This window comes from Lithobates pipiens, unplaced genomic scaffold (genome assembly GCF_037356315.1).
Source record: "Lithobates pipiens isolate NorthernLeopardFrog02 unplaced genomic scaffold, aLitPip1_a1.2 Scaffold_131, whole genome shotgun sequence".
Taxonomy (NCBI): Eukaryota; Metazoa; Chordata; class Amphibia; order Anura; family Ranidae; genus Lithobates; species Lithobates pipiens.
Window position 1 is genome coordinate 134772 of NW_027507720.1, and position 22243 is coordinate 157014.

General features: G+C 45.5%; 1 protein-coding gene and 1 pseudogene across 2 annotated transcripts; one reads left to right on the forward strand and one right to left on the reverse strand.

Annotated features, from left to right (window-relative positions):
- The first annotated feature begins 1294 nt into the window (after positions 1–1294).
- On the forward strand, positions 1295–11325 carry LOC143981278 (diacylglycerol O-acyltransferase 2-like). Of its 2 annotated transcripts, XM_077479073.1 has the most exons (8): positions 1296–1534; positions 3722–3850; positions 5254–5361; positions 6442–6512; positions 6845–7049; positions 8348–8522; positions 9539–9741; positions 10942–11325. In XM_077479073.1, the coding sequence occupies exons 1-8, from the start codon at positions 1495–1497 to the stop codon at positions 11094–11096; spliced, it is 1086 nt and encodes a 361-aa protein (XP_077335199.1). In that variant the 5' UTR covers positions 1296–1494; the 3' UTR covers positions 11097–11325. The 2 variants fall into 2 exon arrangements, with proteins under 2 accessions (XP_077335200.1, XP_077335199.1); XM_077479074.1 differs by lacking the exon at positions 3722–3850 and having other exon boundaries at positions 1295–1534.
- An 8159-nt stretch (positions 11326–19484) lies between these two features.
- LOC143981280 (START domain-containing protein 10 pseudogene) lies at positions 19485–22243 on the reverse strand (annotated as a pseudogene).

Below are 22243 nucleotides of genomic sequence, written 5' to 3' on the forward strand. Positions count from 1 at the left end.
CCAACACTACTTCTCCTGCTTCCCTCTCCCATGGTGGCCTTCTCTGGACTCACTCCCCCAGACCAAGTGGATGGAAGGGAGGTGGAGTGGGAATCCTTCTAGCCCCATGCAGCACCTATTGAGTGCTTGACCCGCCTCCCTCAAAAGAGGAGGGTTTCAGAGATGACGTCTCTACCTGGCAACCCTACTTTCTCTCTTCTGAAATCCCCACAATCATTCTTGGTGATTCCAACATCCTGTTAATACTACTTCGAAACTTCTCAGTCTAACCTCATCTCTTGACTGGAAGGTGGGTGAAGCACCCAATAGGTGCTGCATGGGGCTAGAAGGATTCCCACTCCACCTCCCTTTCGTCCACTTGGTCTGGGGGGAGTGAGTCCAGAGAAGGCCACTATGGGAGAGGGAAACAGGAGAAGTAGTGTTGGAATCATGAAGCCAAGTTTTGGTAACGGCAAGTAGGTTAAAGGAACTTGTGATAAATAGGTTGTGGAGGGCAGTGGGTTTGTTACAGACAGACCGGGCATTCCAGAGGGCACAGGAGAAGGAGAGGCTGGTTTTGAGAAGAGGAGGAATAGAGACTGTAGAGGATTGCGGCTGCTGCCAGAGGGTTTGGGGAGTCGGGCAAAGACAAATGATGGAGGCCCAGGGTTTGGGGATATGCCACCAGAGGTTAGGAGAAGCAGGAGGGCGAGGGAGGTAATTTATATGAAGGGGCATGTCTCGGAGTCCTGGAGGCTTTATCGGTATATGGATGTAGAATGAGCAAGAGTTGGTAGGAGCCGTAGTAGGGGAGAAAACACATGGCCAAGGCAACAAAGGAGTGTCTCGAGAAGAAACACACTGAGGTCCTGGAGTGGCCTAGCCCCAGTCTCCAGACCTCAGTTTCGTTCCTTGCACCCATGGTTGTAGGAAATAAAATTGTATACTGTGTGGCCAGCTTTAGACATTTTTAGGTATCTTCTCATTGCTACAGTCAAAGCCCCTCTTCATTTTTGTGGCTGTGATGATTCTGGTCCTCCTGCGTTGCATTCCATGGACAGTAGAGGGGACGGTGCCACCGATCGGCGAGATCGCTCTGTATCATTTTTGACGTTTCCGAGGCTTGTTTTTGTTGAATATTAAAGGATTTGCGCTGACTCGTCTGTTCATCCCGAGGACACACACACTGATAAGGGACTGAGTTTGCTTTGGACTGGATCCTAACCCTGGACCAAGGGCAGGCCATGGTTTCATCATCAGCGTGGAATGTTCCATCCTACGGTGTACGGGGGGGGGGTATACACAAGGTGTTTATGTCACCAGCGAGCTCAGTGGCTTCCTTGTTGTGGTCGAGGACGGTCAGCGCTTTACACAAACATCGCTCTTTATTCCACGCTCGTGACTTCTAGTGACATGAAGGCCACCTAGTCCCAGAAGTGGCAACTTCCACAAATGCTCTGAATATGAGCGCCATACGGTGACGGGAAAAAGAATCAACGCCGAAGATTTGAAGCCATGAAAACCATCATCGCAGCGTATTCCCAGGACTTGGGCGGTAAGTTTTATCTCGTCTATGCTGCCTGTACTTTATACCATGAGGTCCCCCCAGAATTAGGGCTCATCCACACCATTGTCTTCTGTGTGAACGCGGCCTTAATGTGGCTGCCGTTATTGCATTGAAGTCCGTGGCATGCGGTTTTGCATTGAAGTCACTAGGGGGCATTTTGTGCATTGAGGTCACTAGGGGGCATTTTGTGCATTGAGGTCACTAGGGGGCATTTTGTGCATTGAGGTCACTAGGGGGCATTTTTTGCATTGAAGTCAATTGGACGCGTTTTTTTAAGTCAATGGATGCGATTGTGCATTGAATTCACTGCGGGGGGGTTTGCATTGAAGTCAATGAGTCGCATTTTTAAGTCAATGGACGCGATTGTGCATTGAGGTCACTAGGGGCCGTTTTTTTGCATTTGCATAAAGTCAATGGAACGCAAATTTTACATTGAAATCATAACTAGGGGGCGTTTTTACATTAAAGTCACTAGGGGGTGCTTTTGAATCGCAGTCCATGGGTGGCGTTTTTTGAATTGAAGTCACTAGAAAGCATTTTTGAATTTAAGTCACTAGAGGGCGTTCTCGTATTTGCATTGAAGTCAATGGACGCGATTGTGCATTTAGGTCTCTAGGGGGCGTTTTTGCATTGAAGTCAATGGGGCGCGTTTCTTTAAGTCACTAAGGGGCGTTTTTGCATTAAAGTCACTAGGGGGTGTTCTTGTATTTGAATTAAAGTCAATGGAACGCGATTTTGCATTGAAATTACTAGGGGGCATCCTTTCTTTGAAGCCACTGCGTGGCGTTCTTGCATTGAAGTCAATGGGATGCATTTTTGCGTTGAAGTCATTGGAAGGTGTTTTTGAACTGAAGTCACTAGGGAGCGTTTTTGAACTGAAGTCACTAGAGGGCGTTCTAGCATTTGCATTAAAGTCAATGGACGCGATTGTGCAGTGAGGTCACTAGGGGGCGTTCTTGCATTGAAGTCAATGGGTGTCGTTTTTGCATTGAAATCACTAGGGGGTATTCTTGCATTTGCAGTAAAGTCAATTGAACGCGATGTTGCATTGAAATCACTAGGGGGCGTTTTCTTTGAAGTCACTGCATGGTGTTCTTGCATTGAAGTCAATGAGCCGCATTCTTGCATTGAAGTCAGGGGGACGCGTTTATGCATTGCAGTCCCTAGGGGGCGTTTTTACATTGAAGTCACATGGGGGGGGCTTTTGCATTGAAGTCAATGGACGCGTTTTGCAAGTCACATGTCCATATTGCTTATGTGCTTTTAAAAAGCAAACAAAACGCACATCAATAGCATCTCGTTATATTTTAACGCTACGCATAAAAAGCACGCTACAAATACGTTTTCTAGTGCAGTGGTGTGAGCGAGTTCTTGACGGTTACTGCAGTATTGCTGCAACTGGGAATATTGGAGGGAAGCGGCCAGGGCGCCAAACAGCAAAGTATCGATTACAGGTAAATATTGGAGGGAAGCGGCCAGCAGGGGGCGCCATACAGCAAAGTATTGATTAAAGGTATATATTGGAGGGAAGCGGCCAACAGAGGGCACCATACAGCAAAGTATTGATTACAGGTAAATATTGCAGAGGGCGCCACACAGCAAAGTATTGATTACAGGTAAATATTGGAGGGAAGCGGCCAGTAGGGAGCGCCATACAGCAAAGTATTGATTACAAGTAAATATTGGAGGGAAGCGGCCAGCAGGGGACACCATACAGCAAAGTATTGATTACAGGTAAAAATTGCAGAGGGCGCCACAAAGCAAAGTATTGATTACAGGTAAATATTGGAGGGAAGCAGCCAGCAGGGGGCACCATACAGCATAGTATTGATTACAGGTAAATATTGGAGGAAGGCGGCCAGCAGGGGCTGCCATACAGCAAAGTATTGATTACAGGTAAATATTGCAGAGGGCGCCACACAGCAAAGTATTGATCACAAGTAAATATTGGAGGGAAGCGGCCAGCAGGGGGTGCCATTCAGCAAAGTAATGATTACAGGTAAATATTGGAGGGAAGTGGCCAGCACGGGGCGCCATACAGCAAAGTATTCATTACAGGTAAATATTGGAGGGAAGCGGCCAGCAGGGGGCGCCATACAGCAGAGTATTGATTACAGATCAATATTGGAGGGAAGCGGCCAGCAGAGACCAATCTGAAGTCATTGCGTGTTTCAGGAAGCCGGCTGACTTTGCGCTCCGCATTGCGATCGATCTCCGCCGCGGCCACACCGCCCCAAGAGCACCGCCGCTCCTTCCTGCAGATCCTCATCATAGTAAAATGGATCTTCTCCTTTCTTCTGATGGGTGAGTCTTCAGTGCAATAAACTGAAACTTTGTTCTTTCAATAAAAAATACTTGGTTTAAAAAAAATAATAATAATTAAACGGCATCCATCTAGTATGATGAGATTTGTCCAAATTGTGCGGGAAAATTGCGGAAAATAATTCTGCAGCTATTGGGGGGCATGGAAATAAGATGGGAAAATCCGATTGGCTAATCAGCTTATCTGTATTCTGCTAATGTATTACTAAGTGACCTACCATGACCTGGAACATGATGTCCGGGCACCCAGAGAATAAACAATGGATGTGCATTTGGAACTTACGATTTTTAGTTTAATAATGTATTATTTATGTTTTAATAATTATTTTTTTTAACAATGCAATAATTAATTTTTGAATAACTTCTTTTTTTTTTAATCGTTTAAAAATGTATTTTTAAAAATTTAATAATAATAATTTAATTTATTTTTAATGTTTTTTTTTTTTTTTATGTTCTTTGTGTTGATGCTTCATCAGTATATGCAGGATAACCTGCGATGTACGCCAAAGAATTATGAGATCAGAACAGATCTAACCGGGAAAATTTGTGAAAGTAAAAAAAAAATCTCCCCTTTTTAATATTAAAAAAACAAGAATATAATTTAATTTAATATAATTTTAATATAAAAACTGGAATGTATTTATTTATGTGTTGGTGTTTGTTAAATAATTGCATATGAAAGGTATCTCCCCGTTACCTTTCTTGTTGAAATCTTTGACTTTTGACTGTTACCTAAACATCGGCAGACAGCCAACTGGGAACTATAATTATTTATTCATTTGTGTATTTATTTACAGTATGTATCTTTATTTGTGTATTTATTTATGTATCTTTATTTGTGTGTTTTATGTATCTTAATTTATGTATCATTATTTATGTGTGTATTTATGTATCGTTATTTATTTATATATCTTTATTTATTTGTATGTTTATTTTGTCATTATTTATTTATGTATCTTTATTTATATATTCATTTATTTATGTATCTTTCTTTATATACTTATTTTTATATTTATGTATATATAATTATTTATTTGTGTATAAGTTCTGATATTCTGATAGTGTTTCCTTCAGTAGAAATCCATGAGAAGATGAATAATATGGGGGGGAGGGAGTTGTGTTTGTGTCCATCTATGACATGGAGTGTGGAGCTTTCTAATAGGACAATGAAGAGCACATGTGGGAGGGGCCCTGAAGAAGGGGGTTGTCACCCCCCCATAAACGTGTCGGATTGTTGAGTACAGAATGCTACAAATGATCTGCAGATCTGTAATAAGAACTGAACAAAGCTCTGAAATAATTCCAGTAACATTCACATCCCCCACCGTGATCCTTCCTATGTGCTAAATAATAATATATCCCCCCCTCCCCCGTCTCCTCCTCAGGGTTGGTGTTCCTGGTGATCTTAACTTACCTCTTCTTCACCCACCTGTGGCTCATATCCGCCGCTTACCTGAGCTGGCTCCTCCTGGACTGGGACACACCTGAAGCAGGTAACAAAGACCTCAATCTAATATTTGTTGTGCCCCCCCCCCCCCCCCGTTACTTTCTCCACGAGCAGGTGACAGCGGGACCCTTCAGCTACTGGGGTCTTCTTCCTTCCTACTTACCGGCTTTCGATTTTTGACCCCCTCCCCTCGTTTAGCTTATCGTGTATTCATTTTTACTTCTTTTTTATCCTGATATTACCTTTCATGGCAGATCATCATTTCATCCCGTATATCATTGTTCTGAAAAGCTTGTTCCCCCCCCTTTTGTTTCTCAATTTTTTTACCCCCCCCCCCCCCCATTTTTTTCTTGATTTTTGATCCCTCCCCTTTTTTTTCCTAAATTTTTGCCCCCCCCCCCCTTTAGCTTATTGTGTTTAAATTTTTACTTCTGTTTTATCCTGATATTACCTTTCATGGCAGACCATCATTTCATCCCGTATATAATTGTCTCCCCCCCCCTTTTTTCCTCAATTTTTGACCCCCCCTTTTTTCTGGGTTTTTGACCCCCCTTTTTTTTCACGATTTTCGACCCCCATTTAGCTTATCTTTTTTCAATTTTTACTTCTGTTTTATCCTGATATTACCTTTTCATGGCAGATCATCATTTCATCCCGTATATAATTGTTCCCCCCCCCCCCTTTTTTTTTCCTTGGTTTTTGACCCCCTCCCCCACTTTAGCTTATCGTGTTTCCATTTTTACTTCTGTTTTATCCTGATATTACCTTTCATGGCAGACCATCATTTCATCCCGTATATCATTGCCCCCCCCAACAGATTGTACGATTTTGTTGCTAGCAGTGATTGGTCACAGTGATCACATGGTACAGGGCCAATCACAGCCCATCAGTCCCAAGTGATTACCTTTGGCCAATCACAACAAATATGCACTGAATAAATTGGTTAAAAAATGAGCCACCATCTTAGTCTTGAAACTTGATGGTGACCCTGGATGATGCCGGAAAACAAACATGGTGCCGCCTTTTCTATCGATGGAATTAGATCGATCAGTAATAATGTAGAGATCTATAACATGGAATAGAATTGTCTGATCCCCTTTGTTCTTTTTTTTCCTCCATATTTCAGGGGGTCGGCGCAGTGAGTGGGTGCGGAACTGGGCTCTTTGGAGGCATTTTCAGGAATATTTCCCCATACAGGTATGAGAAGCGGAGTCTGGGAATGTAAACAAGGACCCCCATGACGGGATCACCGGGGATTTATATTACCGTAAGCGGCAGATGTAACGGCCGCTTGTAGTCTCCATCGGAAGTCCCTGTGATGGGGTGACAATGCAGGAACAGTATTGGGAGACAGGGGCCGAAGGTTGTCACCCTATAACAGGAAGTGACCTGCATGGTGGGATCACCGGGGGAGGGGTTATTAATGAACTCTGCGGATACAGTTTATATGAGGGTTTCAGTGATTGGGTTTAGATTTGAACTGTTAACTCCTCCCCTCCAGTCATTGATGTTGTCCCCTCCCCCCGCAGCTGGTGAAGACACACCCCCTCCCTCCGGGGAGGAATTACATCATCGGCTCTCATCCACACGGAATTCTCTGCATCGGAGCGTTCTGCAACTTCGTCACCGAATCCACTGGCTTCTCCCAGAAGTTCCCCGGAATCCGACCCCACCTGGCCACCCTCGCTGGAAACTTCCGACTTCCTGTACTGCGCGAGTATATGATGAGTGGAGGTGGGTACTGCGCCAGTATATCAACTGTCAGTGCTGCCTCCCTCAACTGTCAGCGCTGCCCCCCTCAACTGTCAGCGCTGCCCCCCTCAACTGTCAGCGCTGCCCCCCTCAACTGTCAGCGCTGCCCCCTCAACTGTCAGCGCTGCCCCCCTCAACTGTCAGTACTGCTTCCCTCAACTGTCAGCGCTGCTTCCCTCAACTGTCAGCGCTGGTTCTTTCTCCCTCAGTGCTGCTTCCTTCTCTCGAAGTGCTGCTTCCCTAAACTGTCAGCGCTGGCTCCTTCTCTATCAGCGCTGCTTCCCTGAACTGTCAGTGCTGGTTCCTTCTCTCTCAGTGCTGCTTCCCTGAACTGTCAGTGTTGGTTCCTTCTCTCTGTGCTGCTTCCCTGAACTGTCAGTGCTGGTTCCTTCTCTCTGTGCTGCTTCCCTGAACTGTCAGTGCTGGTTCCTTCTCTCTCAGTGCTGCTTCCCTGAACTGTCAGTGCTGGTTCCTTCTCTCTCAGTGCTGCTTCCCTGAACTGTCAGTGCTGTTTCCTTCTCTCTGTGCTGCTTCCCTGAACTGTCAGTGCTGCTTCCTTCTCTCTCAGTGCTGCTTCCCTGAACTGTCAGTGTTGGCTCCTTCTCTCTCTGCTGCTTCCCTGAACTGTCAGTGTTGGTTCCTTCTCTCTGTGCTGCTTCCCTGAACTGTCAGTGCTGGTTCCTTCTCTCTCAGTGCTGCTTCCCTGAACTGTCAGTGCTGTTTCCTTCTCTCTGTGCTGCTTCCCTGAACTGTCAGTGCTGCTTCCTTCTCTCTCAGTGCTGCTTCCCTGAACTGTCAGTGTTGGCTCCTTCTCTCTCTGCTGCTTCCCTGAACTGTCAGTGCTGCTTCCTTGAACTGTCAGTGCTGGTTCCTTCTTTCTCAGTGCTGCTTCCCTGAACTGTCAGTGTTTGCTCATCTCTCAGTGCTGCTCCCCTGAACTGTCAGTGCTGGCTCCTACTCTCTTAGTGCTGCTTCCCTGAACTGTCAGTGTTGGCTCCTTCTTTCTCGGTGCTGCTTCCCTGAACTGTCAGTGTTGGCTCCTTTTCTCTCAGTGCTGCTTTCCTGAACTGTCAATCATCACAGGAAAGGATTAACAGAGGACAGTGCAGTCTCCAGGCTGCTAGCTTGGATAAGGGGGAGGGGGGATAGTGCTTCGCCCTCGTAGGTTATGACGTAATGATCGCAGAGATCAGACGACGGAAGTCAATGTCTGTGGGTTATTCTGGTTGTATTACAGGCTGTGTATGGTGTGATCTCATCCCTCCCTGTCTCTCCCCCAGGTCTCTGCCCGGTGAATCAAAAAGCGATTGGTTATACTCTGTCCCAAAAGGGGCGTGGCAACGCCGTGGTTATTGTCATAGGTGGCGCTGCTGAATCCTTATCCTGCCAGCCGGGAGTGACAAACCTCATTCTGAGTCGGAGGCGAGGATTCGTGCGATTGGCATTGGAGTATGGGTCAGTAATGTCCCTATGTTAGTAAGGGCCTTGATGGGGGGAGGGGCACACTATATTAATGGCTGTGGGGGGAAGGGGGTAGTCATCTCCTGTTTCATTGGCTGGAGGGGGTAGTCATCTCTATATTAATGGCTGTTGGGGGGGTAGGCATCTCTATAGTAATGGCTGTGTGTGTGTGTGTGGGGGGGTCATCACTCTTTTAATAGGAGGGTTGTCATCTCAAAAGTGGGGGGGGGTAGTCATCTCTATAGTAATGGCTGTGGGGGGGGGGGGGGGGGGTAGTCATCTCCATGGTTGTAGAATGGAATGGATCTCCATACTGATGGCCATGGTTGTGGAATGGAATGGATCTCCATACTGATGGCCATGGTTGTGGACTGGAATGGATTTCCATACTGATGGCCATGGTTCTGGAGTAATATGGATCTCTATACTAATGGCCATGGTTGTGGAATGGAATGGATCTCCATACTGATGGCCATGGTTGTGGAATAGAATGGATCTCCATACTGATGGCCATGGTTGTGGACTGGAATGGATTTCCATACTGATGGCCATGGTTCTGGAGTAATATGGATCTCTATACTGATGGCCATGGTTGTGGAATGGAATGGATCTCCATACTGATGGCCATGGTTGTGGAATGGAATGGATCTCCATACTGATGGCCATGGTTGTGGAATGGAATGGATCTCCATACTGATGGCCAAGGTTGTGGAATGGAATAGATCTCCATACTGATGGCCATGGTTGTGGAATGGAATGGTTCTCCTAACTGATGGCCATGGTAATGGAATGGATCTCCATACTGATGGCCATGGTTGTGGAATGGAAGGCCCTCCTAGACATATGATGGTCGGGGGTCTCTAGGTTTCTAGGTGTAGAATGAAGATGCAGGAATATCTTCTATTTCCGGGAGACGATGATCGTTGTGCGGGTTCTGTATGATGGTCCGGATCCACTCACACACCAGGAGATAGGGTTGTAGTGACAGTGTGTCTCTTCTCTCTGTACAGGGCGGATCTGGTCCCTTCCTTCTCCTTTGGGGAGACGGACCTCTACCAGCAGGTCAATTTCTCTGAGGGAACTTTCCTGCGTTTACTTCAGTGTAAATTCCAGAAACTCTTTGGCTTTGCTCCGTGCTTCTTCTACGGCCGAGGATTGACCTCACCGGACTCCAAGGGGTTCATCCCGTACTCCCGTCCAGTCACCACGGTCGGTAAGTGTCAACATCAATGAATCTGATCTCTTTATTGGATTTACTGTTTTCATTAAAGTTGTTATTATGGTGCGTTCTCTGCATTAAAAATGCCCCAGAAAAAATACTCACCTGAGCCTGATATGGACTCACCTTTGTGCCCCTCTGCAGCGGCTCTTCTCCCCTGTCTGGGGGTTAGCTGACAGCAGCAGAAGTCATTGGCTCCTGCTGTTGTCAATCACAGCCTGTAAGGATAGAGTGGGAGGGAGGAAGGGCCAAGCTACGCTCTGTGTGTCAGTGGACACACAAAGCCTAGCTCAACAGCGTGCCTGCATGAGTGCCCCCATAAAAAGTTCAGTAGACACAAACATAAACCCCCAATATTGGTGTCAGAGGACACAATAATGACCCCCAGCATTGGTGTTAGTGGACACAATAATAACCCCCAGGATTGGTGTCAGTGGATGGAATAATAACCCCCAGGATTGGAGTCGGTGAACACAATAATAACCCCCAGCATTGGTGTCAGTGGACACAATAATAACTCCCAGCATTGGTGTCAGTGGACACAATAATAACTCCCAGCATTGGTGTCAGTGGACACAATAATAACTCCCAGCATGGGTGTCAGTGGACACAATAATAACTCCCAGCATTGGTGTCAGTGGACGCAATGATAACTCCCAGCATTGATGTCAGTGGACGCAATGATAAACCCCAGCATTGGTGTCAGTGGACGCAATGATAACTCCCAGCATTGGTGTCAGTGGACGCAATGATAAACCCCAGCATTGGTGTCAGTGGACGCAATAATAACCCCCAGCATTGGTGTCAGTGGACGCAATAACCCCCAGCATTGGTGTCAGCGGACGCAATAATTACCCCCAGCATTGGTGTCAGTGGATGCAATAATACCCCCCAGCATTGGTGTCAGTGGATGCAAAAATAAAAAACCAACATTGGTGTCAGTGGATGCAATAATATCCCCACCATTGGTGTTAGTGGGCACAATAATAGCACCCCCTCTCCCAGCATTGGTGTCATTGAATACTAACCCCCAGCACTGCTGTCAGTGGATGCAATACTAACCCTCAGATATGCTGTCAGTGGATGCAATAATAGCCCCCAGCATTGTTATCAGTGCTATAAACTTTGGTGGTCAGTAGCAGTGAAATTGTTATCGTTTTATTCTTCTTTTTTTTTGTGTGTGTGTTTGGATAGTTGGAGAGCCAGTCACTGTCCCTCAGATAAAGGACCCCAGCCCGGAGATGGTGGACCTCTATCACAACATGTATAAACGTTCTTTGATCAGACTCTTCCATGAACACAAGACAAAATACGGACTGGGAGAGAACGCCGAACTGCGGATCTTGTGACACCATGCCCTTGTGATGTGTAGAACTCTGGGGACAGAGGTGGACGTGTCCCAGTGGACACTGGAACGGACATTCATGGTGGACATTTGGATGATTGTATAAATGGGAAATAGATGCGCAAACCAAAAATGATACTAATATGTGCAAACCCCAAAAAATAGATTTACAACTCCTGTAATAGGTAAAACACACAGTTGTGTTCAAAAGACAACAAAAAGCAACAAATTAGATATTCATCAGCATACATAAATTTAGACCCGTGCTGAACCAACACCGTGCTAGAAAAGAAAAAAATCAATAAGGTGTTCAAAAATGGTCCAAAGGGTAGATCTTTAGCCGTGAGACCCAAGCCTGAATTTCTTCTCACAGTACAATCCCACCCGGTAGCCATGGAACAATAAAATTGCTAGATGGCCTCTTACCAGAACCGTAGGATCTCTATTACGGCAATCAGACAGGCCCACACAGGATTGGACCACTCAGGCAGGGTTGGCAATATCAAACATCCATTCGTTCGGATTCTCTTATCCGCTGGTAGGTCTAGACTCTAATCTGTTCTTTGGGACCCGCATTCAAGGGTAAGGATTTTCAAAGGGAGAGTCATAAAATGAAAAAAGAGGGATTCATAGTGCAGTGGATTTTGTAAAAAATCTGTGTTCCTTTATTTTGCCACGGAGTTTAGAGTCTAGACCTACCAGCGGAGGAGAGGATCCGAACGGATGGATGTTTGAAATTGCCGCCCCTGCCTGAGTGATCCCTCCTGTCTGATCTCCGTAATAGAGATCCTACTGTTCCGGTAAGAGGGCATCTGGCATTTTACTATATCATGGTTACCGGGTGGGACTATACTGTGAGAAGAAATTCGGGTTTGGGTCTCACGGCTAAAGATCTACCCTTTGGACTATTTTTGAACACCTTATTGTTTTTTTTTCTTTTCTAGCATGGTGTTGGCTCAGCACAGGTTTAAATTGATGTATGCTGATGAATATCTACTTTGTTTCTTTTTGTTGTCTTTTGAAAACAACTGTGAGATTTACATCTCCTATACTAGGTAAAACAATTTGTTTGGGTTTGCACATATTAGTATCATTTTTGGTTGCTCAACTATTTCTCATTTATACATATTTCCAAAGCTGAATATTCCAGTTTTTTTTTTTTTAGATTGCAGCACCATTTATATATATATATATATATATATATATATATATATATATATATATATATTATAAAAAAAACACCCAGTATTCACTATATTTTTATATACATATTTATTTTCACTAATTTTATTGGGGGTAACACAGATTTTCCACGTTACACATGACATTTGGATGAGCAATCATGGTGGACAATTTGGATGGACATTCTTGGGGAACGTTTGGATGGACATTCTTGGTGGACATTTGGATGAACGTTCATGGTGGACATAGGGATGGACAGTTATGATGGACATTGGGATGGGCATTAATGGAGGACATTGGGATGGAGCCACGTGGAGGGAGGGGTGACAGGGATTAGAACCACTGGGGGAAAGAGGGTCAAGCACAGCAGACAGCCCCTGCCAAGCCTGGGCCCCCATGCTGATCCAGTGGTGGGCCTTCCAGTATGACTTCACAAGATGTCCATAGTTTTACTTTACATATGGATAGCTAGGGCCATGGTGGACATTGGGATGGACAGTTATGGTGGACATTGTGCCGGGCATTTATGGTGGACATTGGGCTGGGCATTTATGGTGGACATTGGGCTGGGCATTTATGGTGGACATTGGGCTGGGCATTTATGGTGGACATTGGGCTGGGCATTCATGGAGGACATTGGGATGGGCATTCATGGTGGATGTTGGGATGGGCATTCATAGCGGATGTTGGAAAGAATGTTCATAGAGGAAGTTTGGATGAATGTTTATGGTGGAAGTTGGGATGGGCGTTCATGGTTGGCTCAAATATTAACGCACACTACCAGAAGTCAGTTTACTACCAAACCAACACCATGAACGTCAATCCCAATGTCCACCATGAACGTCCATCCCAACGCTCACAATGAATGTCTATGGTGGACGTTAGGATGGATGTTCATGGTGGACATTGGGATGGTCATTCATGGTGTTGGTTTGGAGGGACGCTGACTTCTGGTAGTGTGCGTTAATGTTTGAGCCGTGGTCTGACCAGTGTTTGTCCAATGTCACCTGTGCAAGAACAACATAAAAGAGACATTGTTACTGGCAGGTGTGAAGACACAGGAACCAGCAGATATGACCTATCATCAGGGGTTCTTAACCCTATTATGATTATAAATCCCCCTACCCCAATATGAACTCATACCCCATTATCCAAATTGTCCATCTTTGGTTCTACTAGCTACCAGTAGGCAGGGCCACCAGTCGAAATCATATGACCCCTAACACCCTACCTAACCCCCCCTTAATGGATTAGCCAATATTTCCCCATGCACTGTTCTCCAGATTGTCTGTTAATAGTTCTACTAGATACCAGTAGGCAGGGCCAGCATTAGAAATTAAGAAGCCCCATACATCCTACCTGAACCCCCACCCCACCATTGGTATCAGTGAGATAGCACACAGAGCTAACTCTGGCAGGTTATTCAGTTAGTGTTGTGATCTCAGTCAATGATGGACCCCAGTGATGAGGGACCAGACACTCACCCAGCACCCCTCTGTCATGCACGTTGAAGTCCATTCTCACCTCCTGATCTTAGAATTATTCCATTACAAGTTTGGTCAGTGTGGCGACATTGAGTCCGAACTTCGGTTTGAAGATTGTTAAACGGAGCAACTGCCTTAAAGGACATCCTGTCCCCTCCAGCTTGTCTCCCTAGGAGGTTGCTGACTGGTCAGCTTCCAAACATGAGCTGCCCCACATCGTACAGCAAGGTTGACACATTGGTGGTCCCTGCAACCACCCAGGAAGCTGATATGTGTTGGCCACCTACCTTTCTGAATGGCTGACATGCAAGTGACATCACAAGCCTGTCAGCTCAACCCATATATCCTTGTGTGTGGTCAGTGGGCCCCGTGGAGGGTGGGTGACAGGGATTAGAACCACTGGGGGAAGGAGGGTCAAGCACAGCAGACAGCCCCTGCCAAGCCTGGACCCCCATGCTGATCCAGTGGTGGGTCTTACAGTTTGACTTCACGAGATGTCCATAGTTTTACTTTACATATGGATAGCTAGTGACAGAACTGGTGAAAGAAAACCCTAATGATGTATCATATTTATTTATATAAAAAAAGAGAAAATCTTAAGTTGGCTACACATTTTTGTAAGAGATTTCTTGTTTTTTTCTGCTATCAGAACATGGGATGGAGGTCCATTACTGAGCAATGTAAACCCCCCCCCCCCCCCCTTAATCCCTCATTTAATTGTAGCTACTACAATGTACTTGGTGCATCTCAGTATGGAGGTCGAGCTTGATGATGCATCTTCCTTGATGTAGTGTAGTTTGCGCCTAGCGCACAATGTCCAGGACTGAATCTAGTCCGGTTAGGAGGAGAAGGAGGACTAGTGCTTGAGCCTAGTGAATAATAACAAACACATCAATGTTAACAGGAAGATCAGGTGGGTTCCTGCCATACTGAGCTTAAACCCCCCCAACCCACTTATACATACCCTCACTAAGATATCCTACTATATTGTGGTTCCATTGTAGCTACTGCAAAATATTTGGTGCATCTAGGTATGGAGGATTATGTGGTCCTCTTACCATAACTCAGTGCTTGGGCTTATCGAACAGGTTCAGACATAGTTCAGTCAGGAGGAGGAGGACTGTGTGGTCTCCTACCATAACTCAGTGCTTGGGCTTATCGAACAGGTTCAGACATAGTTCAGTCAGGAGGAGGAGGACTGTGTGGTCTCCTACCATAATGGTTGGACGTAGCAAACGGTGTCCAGGTTCAAATAGTCATGTCAGGTGGAGAACCATGTGGTCTCCTGCCATGAGGCAGTACTTGGGTCTAGCAGACAATCTCCAGGTCCAAACCCAAACACATTAGGACCTCCTTATACTACACCTCGCCGAGATCCCCTGCTACTCTGTGGTTCCCTTGTAGCTAGTGCAAGGTACTTGGTTCTTCTTTGTATAGAGGATTATGTGGTCTCTTACCAGGTTGCAGGGCTTGGGCTTAGTGAACAATATCCAGGTCCAGACATAGTTCAGTCAGGGAGGAGGACCATGTTGTCTCCTGCCATGATGCAGTGCTTGGGTCTAGCAGACAATCTCCAGGTCTAGTTCAGCCAGGGAAGGAGGACCATGTGGTCTCCTGCCATGATGCAGTGTTTGGGCAGGATATCTCTGGGTCCAAGCACAGTGCAAATGCCAACCGTATCCTAGGGCTGGAATGGAGCAGTGGTGGGTGATAAAGATGAGAATAGAATGGCTCTAGTGACTGGATAGAAGTCGGATTTTATACCCGGGTGTCCCGGCCAATGTGGTCCTGAACTAATACATTATTACGCCATGGAAATATGTGGGGGTGTGTTCTATTGATGACCATATACTGATATACTATGCTGTAAATAAATATAGATCTTTATATAACCACATGAAGGATGAGTGGATCTTTTTGGGTTCAGTTCATCAAGGAGGTCCGGCTTAAAAACCCAAACCTGGAGGACAATCCTATGGTGTTAACAGGACGTGAATCCTGTTAAGTTCTGCCATTTTCATTTTTTTTTAATGACGTGTTTATAATATACAGAGCACAGCAAATAAAAAATCACGTAGTTGAGGATTACATGTAATGACACATTCTGACATTTTTCCAGCAGGTGGCGGGAGAGTTCCATGCAGTGCGATTTTTGCTTTCTGATCTGATAAGACAGCTCTGTATGATGTTCAGTGGAAATGAAGCAACACATAATGGGCTCTTTTATATAAACACTATGGGGGGTTATTTACGAAAGGCAAATCCACTTTGCACTACAAGTGCACTTGGAAGTTCAGTCACTGTAAATCTAAGGTAGATCAGAAATGAGGGGAAGCTTTGCTGATTTTATCATCCAATCATGTACAAGCTAAAATGCTGTTATTTATTTTCCCTGCATGTCCCCCTCAGATCTACAGCAACTGACCTTCCAAGTGCACTTTCACTGCAAAGTGGAATTGCCTTTCGTAAATAACCCCCTATGTGTATATATTAGATATATACAGTATGTGTAAATCTTTTCATGTGACAACACTGAAGAAATGACACTTGTCTACAATGTAAAGTAGTGAGTGTACAGCTTGTATAACAGTGTAAATTTGCTGTCCCCTCAAAATAACTCAACACACAGCCATTAATGTCTAAACCGCTGGCAACAAAAGTCAGTACACCCCTAAGTGAAAATCTCCAAATTAGGCCCAAAGTGTCAATATTTTGTATGGCCACCATTATTTTCCAGCACTGCCTTAACCCTCTTGGGCATGGAGGTCACCAGAGCTTCACAGGTTGTCACTGGAGTCCTCTTCCCCTCCTCCATGACGACATCACGGAGCTGGTGGGTGTTAGAGACCTTGCGCTCCTCCACCTTCCGTCTGAAGATGTCCCACAGATGATCAATAGGGTTTAGGTCTGGAGACCTGCTTGGCCAGTCCATCACCTTTACCCTCAGCTTCTTTAGCAAGGCAGTGGTGGTCTTGGAGGTGTGTTTGGGGTGGTTATCATGTTGGAATACTGCCCTGCGGCCCAGTCTCTGAAGGGAGGAGATCATGCTCTGCTTCAGTATGTCACAGTACATGTTGGCATTCATGGTTCCCTCAATGATCTGTAGCCCCCCAGTGCCGGCAGCACTCATGCAGCCCCAGACCATCACACTCCCACCACCATGCCTGACTGTAGACAAGACACACTTGTCTTTGTCCTCCTCAGCTGGTTGCCCCCACACACTCTTGTCACCATCTGACACCAAATAAGTTTATCTTGGTCTCATCAGAGCACAGGACATGGTTCCAACAATCCATGTCCTTAGTCTGCTTGTCTTCAGCAAACTGTTTGCTGGCTTTCTTGTGCATCATCTTTAGAGGAGTCTTCCTTCTGGGATGACAACCATGCAGACAAATTTGATGCAGTGTGCGGCGAATGATCTGAGCACCGACAGGCTGACCCCCCCACCCCTACGCTGATCACAGAGCACGCACGTGCCCTTCAGGAGGAGTGCAGGCCGCTCGTGCACGGGATGATGTCAATAGATGTCCTCCCGTCAATGCAGGTCCGGGCTGTTGATGTCATTCGGCTATAGCGCGAATATCTAGAGCAGGGGTCTCAAACTGGCGGCCCTCCAGCTGTTGCGAAACTACAAGTCCCATGAGGCATTGCAAGGCTGACAGTTACAAGCATGACTCCCACAGGCAGAGGCATGATGGGACTTCTAGTTTCCCAACAGCTGGAGGGCCGCCAGTTTGAGACCCCTGCTCTAGAGGTTAAGGCAGTGGTGGTCTTGGAGGTGTGTTTGGGGTGGTTATCATGTTGGAATACTGCCCTGCGGCCCAATCTCTGAAGGGAGGGGATCATGCTCTGCATGTACATGTTGGCATTCATGGTTCCCTCAATGATCTGTAGCCCCCCAGTGCCGGCAGCACTCATGCAGCCCCAGACCATGACACTCCCACCACCATGCTTGACTGTAGACAAGACACACTTGTCTTTGTACTCCTCACCTGGTTGCCCCACACACACACTTGTCACCATCTGAACCAAATAAGTTTATCTTGGTCTCATCAGACCACAGGACGTGGTTCCAGCAATCCATGTTCTTAGTCTGCTTGTCTTCAGCAAACTGTTTCTGGTCTTCCTTCTTGGACGACAGACATGCAGACCAATTTGATGCAGTGTGCGGCGTATGGTCTGAGCACCGAGAGGCTGACCCCCCCACCCCTACAACCTCTGCAGCAATGCTGGCAGCACTCACATCTATTTCTCAAAGACAACCTCTGGATATGACGCTAAGCACGTGACCTCAACTCCTTTGGTGGACCATGGCGAGGCCTGTTCTGAGTGGAACCTGTCCTGTTATACCGCTGCATGGTCTTGGCCACCGTGCTGCAGCTCAGTTTCAGGGTCTTGGCAATCTTTTTATAGCCTAGGCCATCTTTATGTAGAGCGACAATTCTTATCTTCAGAGAGTTCTTTGCCATGAGGTATAATAAATAATAATAAAATAAATTTAAAATAATTAAATTTTTTTATGTGTGTAGGCAGGAATATGTGTCTAATAAATATATATATAAAAATTTTTTTACACACACAGACCAGACCTGCACACACACACACAAAAAAAAAAAAAAAAAAAAAATTATATATATATATATATATATATATTTATTTCTTTTTTTATTTATTATACACACACATATATATAATTTTATTTTTATATACATACACACAGTAATTGAGAAAAGTAAGTACACCCCTCACATTTTTGTAAATATATGAGATATAAATATGGATTATCTCCAGGAACCCCATTGGCTGGGCTCCAGGTAAAACAATAAAAACAGACTTTATACCTCAATACAGAGTTTAGTATTTATTGAGAAGCACATTTATAGGATAACAAATTACTAGTAAAAATTGGCAAATATTGCAGAATTTTAATATTGAGACCTATAAATATCAGTAAATTCATCTTCACAAAATATAATTTATACAGTTTTCTTTATTGATCTTCAACAGATTAAAAAAAAAAGTAAAATATCCCCAAAACTTTCATTTTGCAACAACCCACCCATCATATTACTATATATATATATATTTTTTTTTTTTTTTTTTAAAGGGGGGGGGGGGGGGGGACCTGGGGCATTGGTCTTTCCATACCATGGCAATCCCCCTCTGGAAGTAATGCACATTACAGAACATGCAGCACTCAAAGTGGTATTAAACTCAAACCCAAACTCATCATATATTTGCAGCTTACCAGTCAGTAGATGTGGCGGCTGCCTTCGTTCGTGTATTAGGAGCGTCGCCGCCCCCCTCCCCCCCCCACTCTGGAGGAAGGAGCATGGGGGCACCTTTGGACAGCAGCAATGTCAGTCTAGGGAGTAGGGGAGTGTTAGACAGACTAGCAGATTTAGATACTTTGTAACAGAAGGAGGAAGGCGCCTTCATCCCTACACTAAACCATTACGCCCAGGTCAGCCTCTCCTCCCCCAACCCCCCCTCCCCTCTCCTCGTCCTCCCCTCTCCTCGTCCTCCCCCCAAACCCCCTCCCCTCTCTCTCCCCCCCCCCCCAACCCCCTCCCCCCCTCTCCCTCCCCTCGTCCTCCCTCCCCCCAACCCCCCCTCTCTCCCCTCGTCCTCCCCCAACCCCCTCCCCTCTCTCTCCCTCCCTCCCCTTGTCCTCCCTCCCCTTGTCCTCCCCCCAACCCTCTCTCCTTGTCACCCAGCCCCCCCTCTCTCCCTCTCCCTCTCCAGATCTGAAACCAATAAATCCTTCATATTCTGTATGAAAAATGCTGAGAAATTGTCAGTACCTTCTATTGTCAATGTTGGATAAAATGTAGCGACAGACAGATCCGAAAAAGGTTACTTTTTTTTCCTTTGAGATAAGAAATACATTTGGAAAAGGTTTAAAAAAAAAAAAAAAAAAAAAAAAAAAAAAAAAAAGAAAAGAAAGAAAGAAAGAAGAAGAGACAAAAATCTAAAACAAAAGATCTCTATATAGCACCGGTTACAGGAAGGAGGAAATCCTTGGATCTCAGTAAAAGACATTCACTTTGTGGATTCCTAACACAGCGCTTTGAATCACAGGCATATTTACCGCGATTCTGTCTGCAATTTCAAAAGGTGTGAATGACAAATCACATAACACACATTTCACGTCATTCATTTGAATGACAAAAAAACAAAACAAAAAAAAAAACCCTGTGTGGTTAAGCCGCGATCGTCACGCAATAAATCTCGTTGCAAAACGCATCACATGAAGCTTGTTCAGGAGATTTGTTATTTTTTTTTGGATAATTTGCATCATGCGATGCGGTTTGCCGCGCAACAGTTTTTTTTTTAGGTGTCATTCAAATGAATGGCATCAGAAATGTGCGTTTTGCCATTCCAAATCACATCAATACAGATGAAGATTCGGCTTGGAGGCGACATCCATTAAAGTCTATGGGCACAAGTCAGATAGAAATCACTTTGAAGTAGAACAGGAACCCCCTCCAAAAAATAAAAAATTGCTCCGACTTCAGTAGTGCTAATAAGACAACTCTCATGGGATTTCACGTCATGTGACTTGGGGATCTCACAACTCGGATCCCAAGTCGCAGCAGTGTGAACCGAGCCTTAGGATGCATTCACACCTGGGAGTTTCAAATCCGCGATTCAAAATGCCCAGGTGTGAATGCAGCCTAAGTCTTGGGTTACACTGCTGCGACTTGGCAAACCCCATGTTAATTAATGAGAGCCATCGTATTAGCACTACTGAAGTCGCTGCGACTTTCCAAAAGGGTACTACTTCAAGGGGACTTCTATCCGACTTGTGCCCATAGCCTTTAATGAAAGTCGCCTCCAAGCCGAAACCTTATCTATATTGATGCGATTTGGAATGACAAAAAACACCCAGGTGCAAATGCAGCCCAAGTCTCGGTTCGCACTGCTGCGACTTGGGATCTGACTTGTGAGATCCCCTAAAGTCGCAAGACATGTAAAAACCCCATGCGAGTAATCTTATTGGCACTACTGAAGTCACTCCAACTTTCCAAAAGGTTCCTGTACTACTTCAAGGCGACTTCTACCCGACCTGCGCCAATGGAAGTCCCCTCCAAAGCTATAATGATGAGATTTGGAACCAACATTAAAAGGAAGATTACCCATTCCCAAAAGTCGCATTAAAGTAGTACGCAAGTCACCCGGCAAAGGCGCACCATAAAAGTCACACCGCTTTCAGGTCGCAGCAGTGCAAACCGAGCCCAAGGCCTCGGGCACACAGTGTAATTTGGGGTGCGTGTTTCTGCGCCACGCCCATAGTAATGAATTGCTGTATACACCATAGTTGCAGTAAAGCCCTAAAATGCAGCTTGTGCCGCTTTAACTGTGGCCATTGTTACAAATAATATTTATAGCAAGATTATTATTTATACCCCTTTCACACTGGGGCGTTTTTCTTCAGGTGTTTTTCATGCGCTTTAGCGTTAAAAAAAGCACCTGAAAGAAGCCGTAACTGCAATCCCAATGTAAAAGCCCGAGTGCTTTCACACTGAGGCGCTGCGCTGGCAGGGCGTCAAAAAAAGTCCTGCAAGCAGCTTCTTTGCAGCGCTTTTGGAGCGGTGAATACAACGATCCTAAAGCGCCTCTTCCCATTGAAATCAATGGGAAGCGCCTGTAAAACGCCTGAAAAACGCTATTGGCAGCAGCGTTTTGTGGGCGCTTTTAACCCTTTATTTGGCCACTAGCAGGGGTTAAAAGCGCCCCAATAACGTTCGAAAAACGCTGGTAAAGCGCTGCTAGTTTAAGCGGCGCTTTACGAGCGTTTTTCGGGCGCTGACATTGTGAAAGAGCTATTAAAGCACTTGGGCTTTCACATTGGGACTGCAGATGGAGGCTTCTTTTAAGAGCTTTACAGACGCTTTTTTTAACGCTAAAGCGCCTGAAAAACGCCCCAGTGTGAAAGGGGTCTTATAGAAATATTTATGATAAAAAAATCATTTAGATTTGAGTCTCATTCACACGTCCCCGTTTCTGTGCGTTGCGTTAATGCTCGTTGCATTATGGGTCGTTGCGTCATGCGTTAATGCCCATTGCATTAGGGGTAGCGTATTGCCAGAGCACGCAGCAGTTCTCCCCAATGCAACCCCCATTCCCTTGCATTGTGCTGCGTCTGGACAACAGAAGTTTCCCTTGCCACATTGTGGCATCAAGCTGAATGTCACCACAACAACGACGCATTAACACACGTTTACCGCAACACACCTGATTACTAAAGTATGTTTTGGCCCATAAAGCGCAGCCTCTTCCCTGTGGGCTTCCCCATCTGGCCAAGATTCGAAGATGTTCATCTCCGGGACATCTTCTCCTCCTCCTCCTCACTGTTGTCACCTTTGTCCTCGGCCACCTCGCACAGCTGACTCTCATCCACGTGCTCCAGGGACTCCGCTCGTTGCATGGAGAGCTCATTAAGGGATATACGAGGCAGCGTGTTCTGTTCTGGATTTAGCCA